Below are 25,268 nucleotides of genomic sequence, written 5' to 3' on the forward strand. Positions count from 1 at the left end.
TTTCCATGCTCACAGAACATTGTAGAGAATTGTTGCTTCATTTATCTGTGAAGGCTTCCACTGATCTGCTAATCCACCGAGAACGAAGATGTATTCCAAAATTGAAAGGAGTTTAACAGACACTTTCTACTCACCTTATCTACTGCTCTTTGATTTTTGTTGGCGTTCTTGACTTCTCTTTACATTAAAACGTGCTTCCTTCTATAGTAAAATGGGCTTTTGTCTAGTAAATGTTTGTTCTTGGATAGAAAAATGTGAAAGAAGCCTTATAATTCATTGGTAGCAGTAGTTTCATAGAGTTAATTATTGTTTAAATTGAGGGTGGTAGAGGTGGAGGAGTCAGAACATCCGTTTGTAACATTCCCAGGAGAATTCTTTCAATGAGTAAAACTGTATGAATTGAACTGTTCTTTAAAAATGTGTATTCCATTTTGTACAAAGAAGATGGTCAAAACCAGGTATCATTTATCTTACAGGTGGATGGAAAAGAGACCAAGAGAAAAAAATGTATCACAATGACCTAACTTTACCCAGAGTGGAAAATAAAATGCAAGATTCCAAACCCTGTCCTTCCATTTCATCTTCATCTCTGAAAAACACAGGTGAGTGAGTGTAATACTTTGAAAGTTGACCCAGAGGCTATGGAAATGAAGTGGCTAAGCAGTGCTGATCTGATTCAAAGGTTCTTAGTTTTCCTGCAAATATCATTACAATGGTATTGTTTTCTCATTCATGAATGTGAAAATGTGTGACTTGATTTTTTTTAAAAGCACTTCTGTATGAGTTGTGTACAACATATGAAGATGTGCTACACAGAACTAAGTCTCCCCAGGAAAGACAACTATGGCAATAGCACCAGTGAGAGCCATGGCTTATAGAGTTCTCAGATGCTGAGCACTCTGCTGAAGTGCATTCCAGAGATTTTCTAATTCATCCTTATGACAGAATTAATTTAGTCTTTCCAGCATTTTATGAATATGGAAACTGAGGCATAGAGAGGCTAAGGTATTGGCTGAGGTTCATGTATCTAATGACTAGTGCAGGATTGTTTCTCCCTCTCCAAAGATAAGTCTCTTAACCAGAGCAGATTATGTAACTGGTAAACTGGATGGTGATTGGGACACACCAGATCCTTTTGCACATTTGATTTTTCTAAAAGCGTATCTAGATTGTAGAGTAGGTTGAATTAAAATGAACTGATTAGTACAAAGGTTTAGCATAGGAATAACTACTGCATGGCCTGGTCTTATGATGTCTTATGTCCGTCAATCATTTGCTTTGGGAAGAAGAACTTCACAAGGTAGGTACTGTTTCCAGGCTAATAGTTCAGGTAGGTAATAGAGGATTGCAAACAATGAGTTTAGGCGATAGCGGGAGAAGCAAGATGAAAAGCACTGTTCTCAGTTCTAGAGTCCTGGAAATCCACAGATGGCCACTGACAGTCCAGTGTAGACAAGTACTGTGAGCTATCAGGTGCTTTCCAAACTTATTTGTTCACACATCACATCAGCAAACAATGGGGAGATATATGCATGTGTGTATGTATATGTTTACAGATTATATGAGTGTAGTACTGAATTAATATTTTAAGAGATCTTAAAAGACTTTTAGGTGTGCATCAACTTCAGTAAAATTTTGTAAAATAGTGGAGTGAGTATTGCCTCATGGTTTTTAATATTACTGAAAAATGTGGTAGTGGTTGATTTTCATGGTCTGGATGTTTAGTTTTTAAAATATACTGCAAACTCTGATGACTTCATGCTACTGCTAGCCAACTTCTAAGGGGAAAATATACTTTTGTGGTGAGATTGATGGTTAACAGTAATGGATGTTTATCTATATTTAGATAGTCTTCTTAATTTCAATTTGTGTGGCTAACTTCTCCTTGGATCTGAATTTATCAGTATTTTTCAAGCTGCATATCACAACTTATTAATGGATTATAATATTAATAATAAAATCACTTTTTAATAAAATAGAGGAAATGTTAGACTACCAAGTATTGTCTTGAGAAAGTTTTGTTTCAGTTATATAACTCTGTATCTATAAAAATTTACATGTCTACATATACATGTCTAAATACTGAATCACCATGTGAAATGTGGCAGTCAGATACTTTTGAAAGTATTAAATTAGATCATTATTGCTTTTACCCAGGACTTGTTGTTAAAGAGCTTATACTAGAAGGAGTAATGTAAGCTCTCCTATTTTCTTGTTTTTCTTTGTGCTTGCATTATATACTACTTTCAATCCTTGATTCATTTGCACAGAGCTTTTTAAGCCATTTATGTGTTGTGTGAGGGTTCGTTTAGTTACAACTAGAGAATCTAATCTTTAAATTCATTTAAAAAGGCACATATTAGAACAGAAGTATTGCAGGTGCCTAATAGACTCTTTGATAATGCCTTTCCCTCGGGAAAGTTCCAGTAACATACCTGGTTCATGATCTTCAGACCTCCTAACTGAGAGAGCGCATCAGTGGCAATCTTTGTAAGACCTATTAGTAGATTTCTAAAGCGTAATTTATTTCCTATTATTTTAGACAAAAAGTGCATTTAAATAAAAGTGCTCATATTTTTATCCTGCTCCCCGGTGGGTCTTCTTGGGTCATTTCCTGTGGAGCACATACCCCCCTTTGTAGACACTGACTCCGAGGCATGGTGGCCAGAGGTTGCAGCCACCCATGCCTTCTGTTTTGACCTCATCTCACACCATTCTACCTGCTCTAGTCTAACCACGCTGAACACACCCAACACTTTCCTGCCTCAGGACATCTGAACCTCTGGTTCTTGTTTCTAAGATCCCTATGAGGCTGGCTCTTTGTCATCATGCAAGACTTGGCCTGGAGAGGCCTCCCGTGATCACTTACTATGTTTTATATAGCCCTTTCTCCTTCTCCACAGCCCGTCATGTGCCATTCCGTTACTCTCTCTTATTCATTTACTTTCACAAAACTTATCACTGTCTGTTTGATGCCCTGTACTCTAAGCCTCTCTAGAAGGGTCTTGTCTCTACTCTTCACCCCTTTGTCTCCAGAATGTTGTTGGGGCTGGTAACTATTTGTGGAAAGATTCCACAACTGACTTGACATTTCTCTGATCGCTCTGCTTCACCAGACTCAGTCCCTTGGGATCTGGTCTTCCCATGTGCCTCCGAAACTGGTTCGTTCCCATTAGGTCATTTGGTAGAGATCCCAAATTAGGAAGGATGGGGTGATTGTAGGGTGAGCGAAATGCTTTGAGAACTCCCTGGAAATAATGCTCATGACCTGGGGTTGGATAGGGACACTGATCCTGGAAATCTGGGTGACTCATTTCTGGTAATAACATTATCAGGCCTCCTGTGCATTTGGGAACAGAGACCAATCACTGCAGGTGTATTATGCTCTTAGCTCTAAAGGAGATCAAATTTTTGTGTCCCACAGACAACTTCCATGATCAGAAATTTTATCTCTAGTTGAAGATGTTTTCCTGAGACGCAATTAGTGGAGGCTGCTAAATTTTATCCCTGTAGACAAAATATTACAATTTGAACTTGGAGTTAATCAACTGTGCCTGAATTCCCTACCATCCTGCCTCATGTCTGACACTCAGGAGATTATTGATAAGTATTAGTTAGATGAATAAATAAATAAACATAGCCAGACACGGAAGTTGAGTCTGGCCTGGCTTTGATATCATTCATTTTAGATCAGGGTCTGACAAATTGGCCCACAGGCCAAGTCTAGGCAACCACCAGTTTTTGTAAGTAACCTTTTATTGGAACACACTATATCCGAAGTATTGCCTTTCACTCTACAGTGGCAGAGCTGAGCAGCCCACAATACCTAGAATATTTTCTATCAGGCCCTTTACAGGAATAGTTTGCTGACCTCTGGGCTAGAGAATGTTACTTAACTTCTCCAGGCATGGATTTTGTCATTTGTAAAATGAGTTAAATAGATTCAGTGGTGTCCAAGATTCTTTTCAGAGCTCACATCTGGATTCTCTGGAATCTAAGACACTATATGTGTAAAGAAACTCAAAGTGATATGGACCTAAGGTTATACTCATTGTGTTCTTACAAATATGATTTCAAGAAGTTATGTTTTCATTAAATGGACATAAAGGTTTTACCATATATATCTTGAAGACATATGGAGCATTCCAGTTTGAGTTCATTTCTGTAGTTTGATGTTTAAGGGCTTAGAGCACTAGACTCATTATGCTGTTTAGTACCTTCCCACTGCTTTCCCCAAGGGCTTTATTTAAGTAAAAGTGAAGAGTTTATAAAGTAACTCTGATAAGTGGATTCACTTACAATGTAGAATGCTTTAAGCGTAGGCCTGGTATATTGAGTTAAGAAGTGAAAAATAATCTTAAATATAGCGTTTAAATCCCAGTTGAATTTCTTTGATTTACTCTGAGGTCATTTATGGGCCAGATAAGAAATTATTAGCCACTGCATAATTGCAGGAGAAAAATTCTGGTTTGGGAAGAAAAATTTGTCTTTATAAATTTAGAATTCTATTATCTTTATTGGTTTTCTTGTTTGGGTTTAAATTATAAATGCTTAACTACATAAAAGCCTCATGGATGCCTTTCAAAGGTCATTAGATTTGCAAACATTTGTTCAGGTCATAAAATTTATATTGGATATTTCTTCCCACATGTGTCATCCTCTTCCTCAGCTACTCCTATTACCACTGACCGCACCCTATATCATAGATCACAGAATATGAACATCACAATCGAACCATCTAGTCAGGAGTTTCTAACACCCTGTGCAAAAAGAAGTAGAATACATTGAATTTTTTGTGAGGATAAGCAATAAGTTGCAATTCAGGGACTCTGTCCCTCATTCATTAAACATTTATTGAGCATCTACAGTGTGGCAGTTCTGTGCCAGGAACTGGAATATCTCTGTTTTATATTATATTTTATAGACTGCAAATCTATAGAAATCTAGAGTTTCACATCATGATCCCACTTGATTTTCACCCCACATTTGGGAGAGAATCAGAACAAGGATTCTGTATACCTGTAGGGTTCATGTGGGACCCCTCTGGAAGAATGCCAGAGTGATAGAGTGGAGAGGTGAGCCTAGCCTGGCACTGCTTGGAGAAGCCCCATCCTCCCCAAGGCAAGTTTCTTTATATGGGATCTCAGTACGGACTGAGAAAGGCCAGGCACCTTGCTGACCTGAGGGGGGAGCAGAGAAAGGGCAGTGACATGATTTTGGAGCAGGGCAGGGCAGCCTCTGCATCAAGAGACCTGATTCCTAATTCACATTCCTGTTTTGCCTCCTAAACCCAAGTGGGAAGCTGGGTTTTTAGCTTTTAGTGAGAGGGATCCTTCTGAGTCTACATAATGTCCAGATAACTCTGGTGATTGCCCAGCACCCACTCCTAACAAAACTCAAAGAGCTGCTTCTCCCTTGGGTGTGGAGCGGTAGAACTAGGGTCTATGAAAAGTGAAAATTCTTTGCAAATCATCCATCACTGTTGATGGTGACCCAACAATAATAGAAATGGCGCCTTGGACCTGCCAGTAGATAACTATCTTTGGAGAAGAAACTCTCTCTGAGCCCTAACATCCTGATCTGTGAAATAAGGGAGTTGAGCTAGATTATAATTGAGGTTTTTCCCAATTCTTTGCCATGATTTTTGGACTTACATCTGACTCCCAAATTAGCTCAGTTTATACAGCTCTCATGATCCAGAGATCTCACTGTAGCAGATGCTGTCACCGCAGTGCCTGTTCACATCCCTTTGGCATTCACTGTTTCTGCTGGCGTTGCTGCAAGCACCTATCAGTCTGTGCCGGAGGCTTTCATCTTGGCTGAGACATGCTTGGCTGGAAATGCAGGGGAGTTAAAATCCCCAGGAATGGTCCTCACCTGCCAAATGTGAGTTGAAGAAGGATAACGTAGCATTCTTATCCCTTGGGGGAGACATCTCCGAGTAGGGTTCTCATCCCCAGAAGTAACTTGTTGGTTAATGCACATTGTATTGGCTTCCTTCCCTTCTCTCTCTTATGGCACCTCCCAAAGAAACCACTTGCACTCAGATGCTTATCTCACCGTCTGCTTCTTATGGGACCCAATCTAAGACCAGTCTCAAGCAGTTCTACTGTGCTTCACCTAGTAGCACATGTATTAATTCATAGTGGTATCAGTTCCTTGAGAAATGCATTTTTCTTTGCCCTGACTAGAGTTACCAGGTTTAACAAGTAAAAATACAGTACTCCCAGTTATAACTGAATTTTAGATAATATCAAATAATTGTTTAGTGTATGCCCCATCCCAAATATATGGTATATGTGGGCTGTATGTGTGTGTGTGTATATATATGTACTTGACATGTACTTATACTAAAATTCATTATTTATTTGAAATTCAAAAGTAATGAGAGTCCTGTATTTCATTTTTATCTCAACTCTCATTGGGACTGGCTTAGAAGGTACAAAGTATAGAGGGAGGCAGGCAGACCTCCAGAGCAATGTCCAGAGATAAAGACATATTGACAACCAAATAGTAGATGGGCGTGGGGTGGTGCATAAGGAATTACCAATTCAGAGGGCTCAAGCAGGGAGGCAAAAACTGGGTACAACAAAACTGCAAACAGCTGCCTCAAACATTATGGGGAGGCACAGGCTGAAGGCCCTGAGCTTGCCCAGACATTATGCATTTCTCTAGCCCTACTGCCTAGCAGAGAGCCTGGGTCACTCTTGGTGTTCAGTAAACATTGAATGAATGATAGGGAAGGCTGATGGAAATATGAAATCCTGTCATTGTGAGTTTTATGGAAAATGGTGCCCACTGAAATATGCACTGGGCCTTTTTGAGCAATGACTTGCATCTGATTATAGATGCATAGAAAATACGAATTGCTGTGTGAATTCTAAGTAATGAGCTTTTCTAATCCTTCCCTCATTTTTCACTGAGGTACAATTCAACTTAAATCTTTCATGGCTAGACAGGGTTTTGAATGCCACTTGTATGTTCAAAGCTAATTTACTTTAATAGCCAACTTATCTGAACCTTGAACAATATTACTGGAGCATTTAGACAGAGAGAAAGAGTTTGGGAGGAAAATTCCCCGTTCACTTTCAAAAGACTGTAATCAATTTATGTTTTTAATGACATTTCCTTTTCTTTCTGCAGGAATGATAAAGGGAAGGATAAAATCTCATTCTGTGTTTATTATTTCTAACTATGAGTTCAAAGTTGAAAAAGACTGGTTTTATCCTCAGCAAGCCATGTGATATTTCCTTACTCTTTTATAGAGAAAATGAAGGGAAATATAAAAGCAAACAACAGCATGTAGATAACGAAAAGTAGTGCCAAATCTCCTCAGTTTTTGTTAAAATCAGCTTTTATTGTTACTAGAGAAAAACATTTTTGCAAAACACTAAGCAGACTGCTTCCCAAAGGGTGGTTTCAGCTTAAAATAATTTATTCTGTGGAGATACATTTTTTTTAGAGTTAACATGTTCATTCTGTGTTAGTGTGTTAGCCAGATGAGAAGGGCAGAAATCTATGTATGATAATTTCTGCACCCAAAAATTCACCTAGGAATTCAAAATAATATATATTTTAATGTAAAATTGAAGACATATTTACTCTCAGCTTTGTATCAAAAATAAAAGTTTCCCCTGATGCTAGAGCTGTTAAAAAAAGAAACCCATGGGCCCCAAATGAAGTCACTTGTGCTAGGCCCACTTCACCAAACCAGGGCTTAATACCTAAGCTAATTGCAGTTTCAACCTTCCCCAGCAATGTAGTGTAAACTACATTCTGTCAGTCTGGAATTTTCTGGTTAGCACCAATGAGGTAATCTGTCACATAGACCCTCTTCCATCCCCCAAAGATAGATGAGGTAGTCTGTTCTTTCCTTGTCCCTGCCCCTTCCTGTCTGTAAAAGCCTACCACATTGTTCAGCTTCTAGAAGGTCCTTTCTTCTTGCTAGATGGAATGCTGCCTGATTCACGAATCATTCAGCAAAGCCAATTAGATCTTTAAATTATACTTAGTTGAATATTTGTTATTTAACAGCCAGTGATGTTACTTTAAGGCTTATTGTACCAAGTCTGTGTGGTACTGTCATGGAAATTGGTAAAAGAAGTGAAAGTTTCTGAAAGTATCAGGGTCAGTTATTCAGACCAATTTTCTAGATAAGATATTTTTTATAAAGCTTAAAATTAGTGACGAGTTGTACACAAGTAAAGGAAAATCTGAAGTAACAAGTCTTGGTGGGGATGTGGTGAATTAGAACCCTTGTGCATTGATGACGGAAATGAAAAATGATATAGTTGCTGTGGACAATAATTTGGTGGGTCTTCAAAAAGTTAAACAGAATTACCATATGATCCAGCAGTTCCACTCCTAGGTATGGACTCAAAAGAATTGAAAGCAGGAACTGAAACAGATACTTGTCCACCAATATTCATAGCAGCATTAGTCACAATATCCAAAAGGTGGAAACAACCTGAGTGTCCATCAGCAGATAATAGATAAACAAAATGTGGTCTATCCATACAGTGGAATATTTTTCATGTATAAAAAGGAATGAAAGTCTCATGCATGTTACAACATGGATAAACTTTGACAACACTGTTAAGTGAAATAAGCCAATACAAAAGAACAAATACTGTATGATTTTCCTTATATGAGGTACCTAGAATATGCAAATTCATAGAGACAGAAAATAAAATAGAGGTTACTGGGGGCTGGAGAGAGAGGTTATGGGGAGTTAGGGTTTAATGGGGAGAGAGTTTCTGTTTGGGACGATGAAAACATTCTGAGAATGGATAGTGATGGTGATTGCAAAGCATCGTGAGTATACTTACTGTCAATGAATTGTACACTTGGAAATAGCCAAAATGGTAAATTTCATGTTGTATATATTTAACCACGATTTTTCAAAAAAGGGAAAAGTGAAAAACCTGACAGGTAAGTGAGAACAGACTAATTCTCAGAAAAGTTAAGACCTTTTCTCTATAGCCTCTTGAAGCGAGAGAGAAACCAAAGCCCAGTGTCTTTTTGTTGGGTTTTTAATATTCATCTTCATTAATTATATTCTGAATGTGTCTGTAAGGTTTTCTGAATCGACAGACTATCATTAATGTTATTTTCATAATAATCACTGCATTGGCCTCCTTACACCAGATCTTTCCCCTAGGGTATCACAATGAAAGCCAGAAAGAAAAATGTCTTATGTGAGGGGCCAACTAGATAATCCCTAGTTGAGGAACAGAGAAAGATGGATTTTCTCTGCTCATACACAGGAGAAAGAGGCAGCTGCCTCCCCCTTTTGTCTCAAAAAGGAGGATGAAATGTTTGCTCCTTGGAGATGGGATGAAAAGATCCTGGATTCTTACTCTAACCTTTTGAATATAATTAAATCTTTTTAAGGACAAGAGAAGCCACTCTGTTTCTGGCTCTCCAAGCCCCTGAGCCTCATTTTCCCTTGAAAGGTAAGCACATATCTCCAAAGGTAGGTGAAACTCTTTGGAGTTCTTTCAGTATCTATAGAGTTTTAAATTACCTTCCCAAGGCTTGCTCTGGATCCCAAGTTTTCAGCCGGAGTTATTCAGAAATCCCCAACTCTGCAGAAACACAGAAATATTTTCTTTACACCCCACACTGTTGATGGTGACATTTAAAAATTTTTGATAAAGTTTTGTTTATCGATTCCTTATTCTACTTAAGAATGCTTTCCCCATAAGATCTGGAACAAGGCAAGGGTTTCCATGCTTACCACTTCCATTCAACATTGTATTGGAGGTTCTAACCAGTATATTAAGGCAAGGGGGAGGAGTGTAAGGAGAAGGATTGGAAACGGAAAAAGTAAAACTGATTTCATTTGCAGATTACACGATCATCTCTGTAGAAAAATCCTAAAGTGTCTACCAAAAGCCTACAAGACCAGTAAGTGAGTGTAGCAAAGCTGAGCACAAGTACTTGCAGTGTAAGGCAGAGTATGGTATCTGCTTTAAAAGAGGTACCTCGTCCTTTACAATTCCTGAAGTAGGTAGATTAATTCTCTTTGAGAAAGTGGAAGGCATCATGGGAGATAAGCTGTGAATCAGGTGTTTGAGGAAGGATTGATTTTGGTCAGGAAGTAGTGAATTGGTGTTCTAATGGGAGGGAAAAGAAAAAAAATGTTTGGAGGTAGAAAGGAGGGTTGAAAAGACATGGCAGAGGCCTTGAATGTCAGACCCAGAATTAAGGACTTTGTCTGAGCAACTTTAAAAAATTCTCCACACCTTCCTTAGAGAGGTGTAAACTATTTTCTCAACTGTAAAATAGTCTTATTTTTCTGTTGGCTCAAAATAGGTGATTATGTTCATAAGTAATTTTAAGTTACTTAAAGTGTACCTTTACTTTTCTAAGCTAGGCAAAAGAATCCAATTTTATGTAAAAACATGAAATGAAAACATGAAATCCTTCAAATCTGCTGCTCTTGGATATTCATCATTTCTCTAGATAACCCTGGGATATGAGCTCTTTGAGGGTAGCAACATGTGATCTATGTCTTTCATGTTTGCCATTGTGCAGGCCTTTCAGCAGGTGTTTAATAAATCCTTGGTATCCAGCTACAATGTAAAAGTGCAGTAATTCAGTTGGTAGTTCTTGACATTATTAAGAAATGAGTGTTTCCAAGTTTAAAAACAGGAAAGAAAAAGCCACAGCACACATCCAAGGAATAAGTAGGGGAAATAGCCTAGAAATAAAGAGATTTCATTTCTTGAGGCTCCTGCTTCTAGGACCCAGCACTTAATGGAGGGTCCTTCCCCCGTCCAGGCTACATTGTGCACCCTGGACATTGGCCAAGGCAGACAGCTCCTCCTTCTCCAGTCCAGTTCATACAGGAGACACAGTTTTCCCAGCTCAGAACACCATGCTGCTTTATTAAAACCATTTTCTCCTTATCCCAAAGGAGATGGGCAAGCACCTCTCTTTTCCTGCCCACTCGCTACCCTTTCCCATAGGAACCCTAAGGGACAAACATGAGCACTTCAGAGACTGACCGCTCTACCCTCATTTCCCAAACAAGCCCTGGAGTAGACAGACAGCTGTACTGCCACCGTTTACCACTCAAGGTACTCACCTTCCTTTTGATCACACCTACTCCTACTCAGAAAGGAAATTCTGGAACTCTGAAGACTGTCCCTTCTCCCAAGACAATGTCCCCTCTGCAGGGGTTCTCCCTTAGACATGCTGTTCATCTTAACGGGAACATGTCTACTGTCACCTGTGGGCTTGCTGAACTGTGCTTTTGCTTTTGGAACCATTTGCCTAATTTACTCAGTGTTGAACTTAAATAGACTGCTGTTATTGTCTTTAATGGAAAAGCTTTTTTTTCCCTCACTAATCTAAGGCTCATAAAGAAACATTCCAATGGGTTGGTTAAGGTTACACAACTAGGCAAGAAATCTGTGTCCTCATTATCTCTGCCTTGATTTGTTTTGCTGTCAAATGTCAGCTTGGAATAGTTTGCCAGAACCAACCCTACTTGCAATGGGATGACAGCAACCAAGGTAAAATAAAGAATGTGTAACTAAAGAGAAATTAGCATATTCCAAACAAGCAGGTTTTGGAGACTTGGAAACTATACTAGTGTATTTGAATTCTCCAGAGAAACACACACACACACACACACACACACACACACACACACACACACACAAACATACACACATGTATACAGAGAGAGAGAAAAAAGAGATTTATTAGAAGGAGTTGAGTCACATGATAATGAAAGCTGAGAAGTCCCATGATCTGCCATCTGCAAGCTGGAACCCCAGGAGAGCCAATGGTGCAGTTCTAGTCCAAGTCCAAAGGTCTGAGAACCAGAAGAGCCAAGGATATAAGTTCCAGTCTGAGTGCAGGAGGAGACCCATGTCCCAGCTCAAAGAGGCAGAGAGAGCAAATTCTCCCTTATTCCAACTTTTGTTCTATTCAGACCTCCAGTGGATTGGAGGAGGCCCGTCCAAATTGGGGAAGGCAATCTGCTTTACTCAGTCTACTGATCCAAATGTTAGTCTCACCCAGAAGCTCTCTCACAGATATACCCAAAATAATGTTTGACCAAATATCTGGGCACCTTGTGGCCCAGTCAAGTTGACACATAAAATGAACCATCACCGAGAGTGAGAAGTTTGCAGCTATCAATGGAGACTTGGTATTCCCCACTTTAATATGTCTCCATTTTGACAAATTATATTGACTGCACGAGTCCTGTGGTTTGCCCACAGCCTTGACTGCATTTACCTGTCACCTTTTTTTGGCATAAGCCTATCTCGATAACAAATAACATTCTTCCTCTTTTGAAAAACTTCACTAAAGAAATGAGTCTAGAACAGTGGTTTCAACTAGGGGTGATTCTGCCTCCCAGGGGTATTTGGCAATGTCTGGAGACATTTTTGGTTGTCAAACTGGGGAGATGCTGCTGGTATCTAGTGGGTAGAAGCCAGGGCTGTTGCTATATATCCCCCAATGTACAGGGAAGCCCCACAACAAAGATGTATCCAGTCTAAAATGTCAATAGTGCTGAGGTTGAGATATCCTGGTTTAGAGAAAAAGAGACATTCCATACCACTCAAAGTGCTGTGCCCCAAATGTCCCATCCCAGGTCTATGTGACGGGAAACCAATGCTTTCTGAAAACTTCCTGAATCAGCATTTTCCCACTGAGTTTAAAACACTGGGTAGGATCTGGCATTAAAATTGGCAACTTTCTAAAAACTTTGAGGTAGACAAGTTAAGTCTCAAATTCGGATGAAAAATGAGAAAGCCATGAGAGAAGTTCAGCAGCACTTGGAAATCTAGGAGAGCTGTGAGAATTGCTTGCAGGTGACTTCATTCCAGCTCATAGCACCCAATATCCCATAATGAGTTCTCAGATTGAAAGGAGCAAATAGTCATTTTTGTCAGAAGCAAATGATGAAGCTGCAGTTATGGCCTCTTCCAGACTTCAGAAGGTGCCACTTCATTCCCAGTGTAATAGTACTTTGATTCTAACTGCAGTGTGTTGTCCTGAGACACCGGGGTCAGTGGCAGAACTTCTATCAGAAATCTTGTTTCTTAACTTGTCGATTCATATGCTCCATGCCAAACCTGATTGCTTTTTCTTAAATGAGTAACTTGTACATCTTTGCTCATGTCAGGAAAAAAGTCCCTGTTAATAATTTACAGAAGACAGAGCTACTCCTCTTTTGCACCCTCAAATCTCTCATAGCACGTGATTGTCTCAGCGTATCTGGTTTCCAAGTAGCTCTAGTGATGAAATATGATTGGCCTTTCAGCATCGATTCTTTCTCTCCTTCCTCTCTTGCTTTTCTTGTCTAACAGTTGTTTGTTATGATACAGTCATTCTTATGAAAGAATAAAGAACAGAGTTCTTTCTTTCCATTCTTAGGAAAAGGTGGGCTATTTTGGCTTCCTACCATGGATGAAGATCTTGAAAGAGAAACTTGGCGGGCCTTCTCCATTCCCTGGGGCTTCGGCAAGGTGGGAGAGGATGGAGAACATACATGCCAGTGAGTAATCGTCCTCAAGTGGAAATACAGGGGTCTTATCGTTGTTTTCTGAGATCAGCTCATGTTTTCCAGTAGGATGGATTTATCTGGACAAGGGTTCAAAGCCATGTCTCAATTATACAAGAATGATGCTTTTGATCAAAAATTGATGAGATCCTTCTGAGTTTTGGCCAGGTAGTTTTAATATTTTAAAAGAATATTGGAGGTGAGGCAGGAATATCTTGTAAAACAAACATACCAGATGATATGCTACTTTGGTTGTTTATTCCCTTAAGACTAAATGTCCAGAGGCACTTTTGGGAAAAGAGAAACTGGTTTTAGCTGCTTGTCCTTATATATGGTATCATAATAGGCTGTAATTTAGTTAACTTTTTGCAAGGGAAATTGGGCTGGGCTGCGTTTATTTTCTTTTAAAAATGGTATCTTCTTGGTGACAGATGTATCTGTCAGGATGAAAAGTTTTTATTTTTAAAGAGAAAATGCTGTGTTGGCTATGCAAATTGGTTTGCATTTAATTGCTTAAGTTCAGTGGTCTTGATAAATAAGTTTTTCTCCTGAGAAAAAACACAATTTTACAGAAGTTCAGATCATCACAGAGTGGCTTATAGTTTATATAAATATGTATTTCTTTCTTGAAGTTGTCTAAGTTTCAAGTGTGAGAAATTTGTCAGTAATACATCATTTTGGAATACTGATTGGAAAGTTTCCAGTCGCTCTGCTATTTAATGTTTTTTCATTAATCACTGGCACTGTGGATTATAAGCCACTTATGAATATGTTTAAATGCTGGTCTTTCAGTAGATTCTATGATTATTGAGTATTTAAGTATTTCAGTAAGAACGTTATGTGGAGGCCCATGTATAAAAGAATTGCCACGCATTAAGAGAAGCTCTTCTAATGGATAAAATTCATTACCCTTGACTTTTACTACTTGGGACTTTGAGCCAAATGTTTTTTAGAGTTGCCATAATGTTCCATGACAGTAATCACTTGGTGGCACTATTTGTTTTAAAACAGTTTTGAGAGTTTGCATGAGTACAAAGGAAACCTCTTTCTGTTATGTAGTTCATTGTAAGAAAAATTTAGAAATTGATATTGCCATTCTATGGAACTAAAATACACAAGACAGTCTACCATTTTGAAACTAGCAACTTCGATTTCCCCAAACTACTGTAACATAATTATGATATAATTTCATTGGATAACTTCTTTCTAGCACATTTTCCTCCTGATTGCATACTTAAAGGATGAAGTGATTGAATATTTAGATCAAAGAAAGTGATCATTTAAGACATAGAATCCTGGGATTTGTGTCTCTTGCTTGCCTGCTTAGTCACATGAAAAATAGAGTCAGCTTCAAGCTCACTGAAACATATTGGTTATGGGAGAAAGTAGGTAATAAAAGAGGTAAATATTTTAATCAAAATACTAAAGCCAAACCACTGAATTCTAATTTGATAGTTTGTTGGCCATAGTTTCAACTTCGTGTATCCAATGAAAAGTCTTGATTTATAATAATTAATACTAGATATGTCTCTAAAAATCGAAGTTCTTTGTTATCTCTAGATTTACTTAGTCAACAGATGATTGAGGTTAGTATATTATTAATTTTTAATATATAAAATACTATGCTATTTTTATGACTCAACATAAAAAGCAACCAGTATTATATTTTCAGCTCATTTCTCCAGTGGAGGACGCTCTTAAGTATAGAACTATGTAAATGTGATTCAAAATTCAATGGGTGGAGATAATTTTCACAGAGCAACAAGTTTTGCCAGTCCACTTTGCTCAGTTGAACCCCACTAATGTTCCTGGCTTCACAGGAATAAGATCTAAGATCCTTAGTCTGTCCTCAAGTCAGGCAGGGCAGGCTCCACAGACTGGGGGTTCCTGCACCCCTCATACATGTGCCTCATTGCTGATCTGAAGCAGCTATCATTAGATTGATGTGAAGAGGAGAATGATTCACTTTCCCGAATTTTTATAACACTTCAAAATTCAAATGACTTGAGATTACTTTTATTGTTGATTAAAGAGCAGCTCAATCCTTTGCCCAGTAGAGCAGACACATGAAATGGTTAGGGCTGTGATTTCTGGAACCAGTCTGACTTGGGTGTGCCCCCTGGTACCTTCAGTAATTGGCTGTGTGACTTTGGTCAAGTTTGTCAGCCTCATTAAACCTCAGTCCCCATATCTGTAAAATAAGAATAACACCTACATCATGGGTTTGGAGGGCTAAGCAAGGTACTATAGAAACAGCTTCTAACACAGTGCCTCATCCAATTATCTAATTACTGATGGTGATTCTTATTGTTAATACTAGTAGCGTAATAGTAGAACCTTTCAAAAGCAATCTTGTTGGCAGGCCTTCAAGTTCCATCTGAGTTTGAGTGGAAGGTTCAGATCATATTGCTGTATCAATCTTCTAGTAAGAAGAATGATTCATTGTAAGACTTGGGAGGAGTGAGTACAGGAAGGTAGGAGGGAGTTTAATATTTCTATACAGTTTCTTTGGTTTTTAAATACAAAGCTTGGTAGAAAGTATAATGAAGTATAATGAAAACATTCATGAATTTTAAAACAGGAGTAAAAATATGGGATGAGTTTATTTCAGTTCAATAAACAAATATTTATTGAGAACCTACCAATGTGCTAAATGCTGTAGTGCAAAGATAAATGTCAACGCTACAATGAGATACCACACCACACCTATGAGAATGACAAAAAAGGAAAAATGCTGCCAACCTAAGTGCTAGCAAAGGTGTGGAATGCCCAGAGCCCATACCTTGTCAGTACAATGCGCCAGCAAAATGGTATAGCTGCTCTGGAGACCATTTGGTAGTTTCTCATAAAGCTAAATATACATTTCCCATAAAACCCATATGATCTCACTCCTGGGTATTTACCCTAGAAAAATGAAGACTTACGTTTACAGAAAAGCCTTTCACAAATGTTTATAGCAGCTGTATTCAAAATTGCCCCAAACTGGAAATAGCCCAAATCTCCTTCAATGGATGAATGGTTCAACAAACTGCTTCAAGTCCTCACAATGAAATACTACTGAGCAGTAAAAAGGAACAAGCTTCTGATACTACAATTTGGATGAATGTCAAAGGCATTATGCTGAGTCAAGGAAGCCAGCTTCAAAAGGTTACATACTGTATTATTCCATTTATATGACATTTTTAAAAAGACAAAAGCATGGAGCAGGGAACAGATCAGTGGGTACAAGGGTTAGGGGTGGGGTTTGTGTGTGGTGGTATCCTATTTGATGGACCTTTTCTGTATCTAATGTGGTTATGTTTACAGGAATCTCTACATGTGCATTTAAAAAGTCAATTTTACCATGTGATCATTTAAAACATGAAAAATGAGAACACAAGGTTCTTGCTCTTGAGAAGTTCACAGGTACAATGAGAGGCCAACACAAATGATTATAATACAGTGGGGTAAGTGTAGTGATTACAGCATGCCAAGAGCAGAGCTCCCAACCTGCATGACATGCCATACTGGTGTGCCATGACTGGGTTACAAAGGTACCCAGATGGGGCTGCACAAGGACTGTGGTAGCCTGAGACCCAGGCCGGTTGCTTATGGTTATGCGCAGCCTTGTCCATTTACCTTCAACCATTTCCTATGTGTATGAAGATATGAAAAAGTTTGGGAAGTCCTGGCTTAAGGTATTACGAGAGCACAGAGGAGGAATACTTTGCCTGGTTGCCTAGGGGGAGGAGGGTACCAGGAGAGGCTTCACTGGGGAGGTAATACCTGCGGAGGAGCTAAAGGCTGAGGAGATAGCTGGGCAGAGGGGGCCTAGCCCTCCAGGGGAGTGGGAGGGCATTCCAAGCAAGCCCCTCCTTTCCAGGGAAAGGCACAGCAGAGGGAAAGAGTGGGTGTGAGTTCAGAATGCTAGGGTATTCAAGATTACAGGAGTACAAAGCGTGAGGTGGCACTGGAGGAGTGGGATAAGGAGCAGATTTATAGAGACCTTGTATATACTAGAGGAGTGTTTTGTTTTACGGTAGTAGATTTTGAGCATATTTAGAGGATGAGGGGGATGAGGCAGCAGAGAAGAGGATTTAATAAAAGAGAGGAGGCTGAAGGGGTGAGATCATGGGAAGAGGTATAGCATTCGGCCTTAACTGTCAAGTGCTGGAGAACCCTCTGGTAACATGTTGCATTAACGTAATACTCTGCCTCCTCAGAAGTCACCCTTCTATCCTTTCTTCCATCCTTCCTTCCTGCCTGCCTTCCATCATCATTTCATTCAACAAATCTTTATTGAGCACCCACCTGCATGTAGGCACTATGTTAGGTCCTGGGGATCTAGCAGTGAGTAAAACAAAGTTCCAGCTCTTATGAAGCAGATATTTTAGGGGCCTAAAGAGCTCAGTGTTGGACAAGTTTGAAGTGTAAAGGGGCTCTGAGGTTACATCTAGTAGACAGGACTGTAAAGAGCGCTCTGGGCTCTTTACCCAAAAGGAGAGTCACTGGCAAAAAGATAGAGATTGGAGCCTTACAAATTTAACAATCTATTTTTTATACCTCAATACAAATGGAAAAAATCTGATTTTTTTTCCACCAGAATTCTCAATGACTTGCTCTCAGGACTTGTCCTTGTGTGAGACAAGGAGAGATACATCTAGTTTATGTTATAATCTCAAGGGTGCTCATCCACCCATATTACTTTTTATGATATCCTAGCAAATGTCTCTCTAATATTTCTAGAAGAGACTGTCTTAAAATTAACAACTGTCTCTGACATGTAGAGCAGTATACTAAGCTGTAATGTGGGGAGAGGATAGAAAAGATAGAGTAGACCTGGTCCCTGCTCTGAAAACACTTAGAGAGTTGGTCCAAGGGCTGTGGGTTATTGTTAAGCTGAAAACACTTAGAGCCCATAAGGAGTGATAGCCCCTGTACCCTTTGTAAATATTTCTGGTGCTTGAGAACAGCCATAAGCACACACATAGAAATTCTAGGTTTTTGAGGGGACTGAATCTTCCAGTTCACATGCACAGGCAGAGCTGTAAAGCAGTCACTGAGAACACTTGCAGAAGGAATAAGTTCTGAAGCCAACTATTGATGATCTGAAAGTGCAATGGCTTAAAATAATGCAGGCCAACTTCTTGGGTTTAACTTTGGATAACATAAATGGGCACATGGTGTATTGAAGAGATTATTTTAATGAAACAGTTTTGACCTGGCTGTGTTGTAGAGCTGTTGTGATTCAGGTATCTATTAATGCCACCATGTTGATGTGGCTCCAAAACCAAATCATTAAGATTCCAGCTGTTCTGATAAACCAGAAAATAAATGGATATCCTTTCTCCATCCTAGGGCGTCATCTCCTGTGTGGTAGGCTTGGGATAAGGTGGGAGTCAGAAGTGGGGAGGTAAAGAGAGAGTTCAGGCACCATCTGGGAGGCAAACCACCTGTGACAAGGAGTCATATACTAAGCATTGTCCTCAGCTCAAAAGAGACTTTTGATCATTCTAGCTGAGTGACCACTCATTCTTGGGGCTGTCATGGACATCTTGAATCATCTATATCTCATGTTAAGTAATTTCACCTTTTAACATTACAATGGTTTTACTTGTTTACATTCAGCAAACAATTACACTTATTCAACCAAATATTTAACTTATTTCCTTTTCCATATGATAATTCAGGTACAGACATCTCTATTATTTGAAGGCTTCTCAAGTATGCTCAGTTTTATTGATGAATGTTAGCTTAGACACTAAGGAAAAGAGGAGGAATTTATGTGTCCTTATTCTCAGTTCCATACTGCACAGAAGGTCTTCAAAGAAATTTCTAATAGATATTCTAACATATATTGGGATATATATATATACACATATATATTTTTCCTATAGATATAGAATTAATTTACCAATATTCATACTATAAATTTCCTTTGAATTGATAGTCTTAAGAGATAGTTGAGATGCCCTTAGACACTTAGTTCTAACAGATTTTGAAAGATCTTTATTGCCTTTTTATTATAAAAAATGAATGCATACATGCAAAAAAATTTTTTTAATACCGAAACAAAGTAGAAAGTGAAATCCACATAAATGAGGAGTATAGAAAAAGTATAGAATTAGGATCAGGGAAGTTTGTCATGTGCATGACTTGGTAATGAAACACCAGTTTCACAATTTGGAAGGGCTCTTTTGACAAGGGACCTGATGCAGGATTGCTGGGTCATAGTGTTCCTTGCATCCAAACAGCCCATCAGAATGGCTGTCTCACACCCATTGGGTTGTTCCTCTTCTGGATGTGTATGCAGAAGAACTGAGAATAGGATCTCAAAAAGGTATGTTTATGCAAAATTATTCATAACAGCCAAGAGACGAAAGCAACCCAAGTACCAATCAATGGGTAAATGGATAAGCAAAATGTGGTCTGTACATAAAATGGAATATTATTCAGCCTTTAAAAAGAAGGAAATTTTGACATAAGCTACAACAACATGGGCAAACCTTCAGGACATTATGCTAAGTGAAATAAGACAGACACAGAAAGACAAATAGCGTCCTATATACCACTAATACAGGGCCTCTAGAGTAGTCAAATTCACAGAAATAGCAAGTAGAATGGTAGTTGCCAGGAGGTAGGGAGAGAAGGTAATAGGGAGTTAATAGGTATAAAGTTTCAGTTTTGCAAGATGAAAGGAGATCTAGGAATTGGTTGTGTAACTGTAAATATACTTAACACAACTGAAAAATGGTTAAGATGGTAAATTTTACTTGAATTTTACCACAATTTAAAAAATGTTCTTAAATTAAAACAAAAAAAAGAAGCAGTATATCAACACAGCCCGCTTGGGCACACATGTTACCAATAAGATTAAAACTGCTGGTGCCCTGCAGGCCTGAGGCATTACTGTTGTCACCTTCTTGTCTTCCAGTGTCTCTAAGGCAGGGGTCTTCAACAACATACTCAGGGGATCCATGGGGTCCTCCATACTTAAGGCAAACTCTTATCTGTTTAAGCATTTTTCTGGGGAAAAGGGCCCATCAGTTTCTTCAATTTCTCAGTGACACGTGACTCCCTCCCTGCCAAAAAGGCTTATAAGTGCTGCCCACTAGATTGTTTTTTATTCAGGAGACTTTATTAAATTAACTGTGCACAAAAGCTACTATTTCAAAGCTTTGAGCTGAATATATACTCAAATAAAGCAAAATCTCATTAAGGCTCATTTATGCAACTGATTATTCCACCTATACTTTCAGAGTCTAGTATGAATTTGTGGCCAAATACTCATAAAACCAGGGGTCCCCTGTGAGATGCCCCACTTAGCGAGTGCTTTATTCTGTAGGGGTGCACATGCCCCTGAGGAATCATATTTGTTAGTTTCTCAGGTCTTTGCACACAAATCAAGAAGGTGTGTCCAATAGTAATTGATGACGCAAACCCTGCTAGTTTGTACCCCTATTCATAATTTTCCTCCAGTATGTGCGTCTGTTTTCTGAAGTGTTTTAAGATGACAGTTAGGATTCTACTGTCTCAATAAAGAGGACTTCTAGAAGCCAACAGCTGGGAAACATGCTGGAATTAACAGAGAGGAGATCGATTTTAATAAACCATTTTTTTTCTGATTACAAAATGCAAACTCAGTGTTCTGAAGAGCAAACAGAGATGTCAAGAGGTCTTAGTGCAGGCAATTCAGCATGGATTTGAAGGACCTTCTCAGACAACGACTGTGCTCTGCCCTTTCAAAGCCCACTCTCAGGTAACACTGGTTATCTTGTACTCCAGATAATTGCTGATGGGATTGAACACAATCCTCCCAGGGGACTGGAGCTAGTGGGTTGTGAGTCCTGTGTCTTTACTGTATTTGCCTGGGGAATACCATCTCCCCTCTTAGAACAAAGCTAAAAGCCCTGAAGTGGGGAATATGCACACACACACACACACACACACACACACACACACAGCCAGCCCTGGTAATCACATCTTCGATTTTTTGGGTTTTTTTTGCTTATTCTATTTCTCTATTTTTAATATTATTTTTGTCATTATCCAATAACCATACCTTAATACCAACTCCTTTCTGACTGAGGATTTTTGTGCTAATTATTCCCTTTTCTGGAATGTCTTATCACCCATTGTCTCTGCTTGAATGTCTCCTTCTCAGAGAGACTTTTCCTGAATACCTTCCCTAAAAATGATGTCTGCTCACTGCTCTCCTCCTGCAGGTGTGGCTCTAATTTTCTTCAAAGTACTTGCAATCATCTAGCATTCTTATACACTTATTACTTTGTTTATTGTCTGTTTTTCTCCACCAAAGTATAGGTACTCCACATATATTCCTTTACTCTGATTTTAAGTTAGTGTAACTTTTTCAGTATTGGCCTTTTAACTTCATTGTTGAATGGTAAATGAAGGACTGTTCAAAGAAAGATTTAACTATAAGAGGTTGGGAAAAAAAAGGCCTATGCTCGTACTTCCTCTGTGCAAGGCTGTCTTTAAGAAAGCTGGCCTGCTTTGACGTTAATTTGTTTAATGACTGCATTGAGTGCTAACTGTGTACTTGGCACTGACCTGTATGCTAGTGGGAGGGGAACATTATACCGTCACTAAGCCAGTCTCTTGTCTCTTTATGAAAACTCAGACCCTCAACTGTGATTTTTGATGGGAACATTTACCTAAGATGGGTACTATTTGGAGGTCTCACTTGCCAGAGGAGCAGGATTGTGCTCTTTCCTCTTGGGTTTTCACTGGGAACGAGGTAGCAAAATGATAACAGAGGTAAATGGAGTTTTGAGGAGCTGCCTACAAGATTAATTTCCTGTTCTCAACAAATGGATTTATTTATTTATTATCCAGTACAGTTAAAATGTGATTTGTAAGTGCACAATGTTCTTACAGAAAATGCTTATAAAGATTATAAAGTAAATACAATTTAATTTTTTCTCATCTCTTATTCTTAAATATTGAGCTCGTTTTATTGGAACGTTATTGGGAATTTTTAGTTCTGAGGTTTCACATTACCAATAGCAACCATTTAATAGAAAATGTTTTCCAACATGAAGCATCTTCTAACTGGGATGTGCTATAGGAGGGCTGAAGGTGATTACTACACACACCAAGTCCTTTACTTCCCAATTCTAGTGTGTGTACGCTTGCCACCTTCAAGGTTCTGTTGTTATCTCTTGGCTTTAACATTACATCTTCACAGTTTTTACCTCTATTACATCTCTGAAATTCTGCTATTGTTATTTCTATAGCATATATTCTGTAATATTCTTATATCCTCGTAATTTACTTATTTAGTGAAACTATGTGTGCCATGTGCCATAGCAAATAATTTTAATGGTGTATTTTAAATTGTCCTTTTCTGTATAAAGGACTTTGAGAACTTTCTAGAGTGTATTTTTCAGTAAGGCTGTTTTTCGTTTTTGTATAGCAAATTTGAACACCATTACTCAGTCATTACAGGCTTCTTTTTACTCCTCCACTTATCCAGGTTTATGTTGTATTTCCTCTATTGAATGGTTCTGTGATAACTCCGGAATACACTGACTGAACTCCTTCTATGTGTCCACAGAATTTTATTCTTGATGTTAAGATATTTTGATTCTTAATTACATGGTTAGTGCACTGTTATTAATTGATGCATGTTTCCTAGTTGTTCTCTTTGTGACATACTAGTATTCCCAAATATAGTTCAAGTTGCTTGGAAATAGGTCTCCAAGTTTTGTCACATTACCTGACTAAATACTTATTAAAAAGAATTGAATACAGAAGAGAGGTCTTCATTAAGAGCTCTCTAAATGTAAAAGTCAGCTCTTGGCATTCTTTCTGCCCTGCTGTTGGTAGGTGTGTCTCTTTATAGTTCTTCCAAGTGTTTTGGCTTTTGAAATATTCATTATCTCCTATGCAGGTAGAACATGTGTATGAGCTATTAGTTGCTATGTAACAAACCAACCCAAAACATAATGCCTGAAAGCAGCAGATTTATTATTTCTCATAATTCTGTGGATTGAGCTCAGCAGGGTGGTTTGTCTGCCACATGAGATCTCAGCTGGGGTCATTTATGTAGCTGCTTAAAGCTAGGAGGTCAGCTGGCACTGAAATGTCCAAGATGGCTATGCTCATATAGCTGGCACCTTAGCTGCAGTGCCTGCTAGATGTGGGGGCTGTCTGATCCTCCCTCTTTTCTCACTCAGCAGTCTGGCCCGAGCTGCTTTTCATGGCACTTGGGTACTAAGAAAGCAAAAAGGAAAGTCACCAGGCTTCTTAGGACCTAGACCTGGAAGTCACACAGCTTTACTTCTGTCACATTCTCCTGGTCCAGAAAAGTCACAGGACAAGCCAGAGTCAAGGAGAGGAACTCCACCTCTTGCTAGGGGGAGTGGCAAAGTCACAATGCAGAAGGACGTGTAGGCTGGGAGGCATGGTCGGCAGCTATTTTTGCAGATAATCTGTCACAATGTGATAGCATGGAAGGAGTGTGAAATTTTCTACATCAACTTCAAAATTTTTGCATCTGAGAAAACTGAAGCCCAGAGAAGTAAGATGGCTTGCCCACGGTACCACAGCTGGCTTCCTAGACTCTTGCCTGCATCAGCAGCGTCAACATCACTGGGAGCTCATCAGAAATGCAGATTCTCAGGCATCACCCAGACTTGCAGAACCAGATCTGCCTTTTCCCAAGATCCCCAGGGGCTCTGAATGCACGTTAAAGAGTGCTGAGAAGCTCCATTGCTCTTTTTACTTGCAAAACTACACAGAAGACCTACCACCTATGAAGTAAGAATGTTTTACCATCAAAGACTTGACTCAGCAAGGAAAAGGCTTTGTTCTATTTAACACCTATTATGTATGTTTTTAAAACACTGTCCTTAGCTCTTTACAATTATTATTGAATTTAATCCTCGTAACAACCTTGAGGGGTAGTTATTATAATTTACATTTACAAAAGAGGAAACTGGTGCTCGAAGACCCACACTTGCACATGGCAGAGCAGAATTCATACCTAGGGCTTTCTGACTCCAAACTCCATGCACTTAATTATTGGAATGTATACCCTGGCAGCTGCCATATGGCAGAAGTGAAGGAGTCTAAATGTTTAGGGAAAGAGATCATTTGAGGGGAACCGTGACATGTGGCTGGCTTGGTGAGCTGTCTCTTCTCTCCTGACACCTCCCACTCCCACCATGGGCGCATGACAGATGGCACGGCCCTGCTCTGCCGTATGTGCTCTGCTCCCTGTTCCTGGGCACACAGCTGCCTGACACCGGCCTTGCCAGGTGGGCAGCTGCCTCTTGAGACGTCTCCAAGGGCTGATGCGCAGAGAGTGCAGTCCAGCATTTTCTCTGCTTTTCCTTTTAGAGCTGTCTTCCCTCGGCTCCTAGGTCCCCACCTGGAGCAGAGAGCACTGTTTGGGCTCCGACTGGGAGTCAGTGCCAGACCTTGAGCTTCACATAACAGGTGGCATGTGGATGAGGCTCATCCAAAAGTGGGCGAGCCAAGGCAAGGAGCAGAGGACCGCTTCGCCTGGATTCCCGCTCTGGGAGAGAGTGTGGCACTTGCCAGAGTTCCCCTCCAACAGCTGTGCGTGGGATGGAAGGCAATTTCCTCCTTGCTGTTCCCTTTCCAGGAACGAGAGAGGAAGGAATGAAGAGTGAGGAGCAAGTACAAGCAAGGACACTCCTCCTCCTAAGCCCGGAGTCGAGAAAAGGGGATCAAGAAAGAATGTTCCGGACTCCTTCTGTATCACAGTAAAGAA

General features: G+C 39.4%; 1 protein-coding gene across 1 annotated transcript in view; it reads left to right on the forward strand.

Moving 5' to 3' along the window:
• The first annotated feature begins 474 nt into the window (after positions 1–474).
• Positions 475–25,268, forward strand: part of FRMPD4 (FERM and PDZ domain containing 4) — a 751,103-nt gene continuing 726,309 nt past the window's right edge. The window contains exons 1-3 of the mRNA XM_073227599.1: positions 475–602; positions 9,394–9,455; positions 13,402–13,522. Coding sequence (XP_073083700.1) covers positions 13,431–13,522 — 92 coding nt within the window. The 5' untranslated portion in view covers positions 475–602; positions 9,394–9,455; positions 13,402–13,430. The remainder of the gene's footprint in view (positions 603–9,393; positions 9,456–13,401; positions 13,523–25,268) is intronic.

The sequence above is a fragment of the Manis javanica genome, chromosome X (genome assembly GCF_040802235.1).
Source record: "Manis javanica isolate MJ-LG chromosome X, MJ_LKY, whole genome shotgun sequence".
In the NCBI taxonomy this organism is placed as follows: Eukaryota; Metazoa; Chordata; class Mammalia; order Pholidota; family Manidae; genus Manis; species Manis javanica.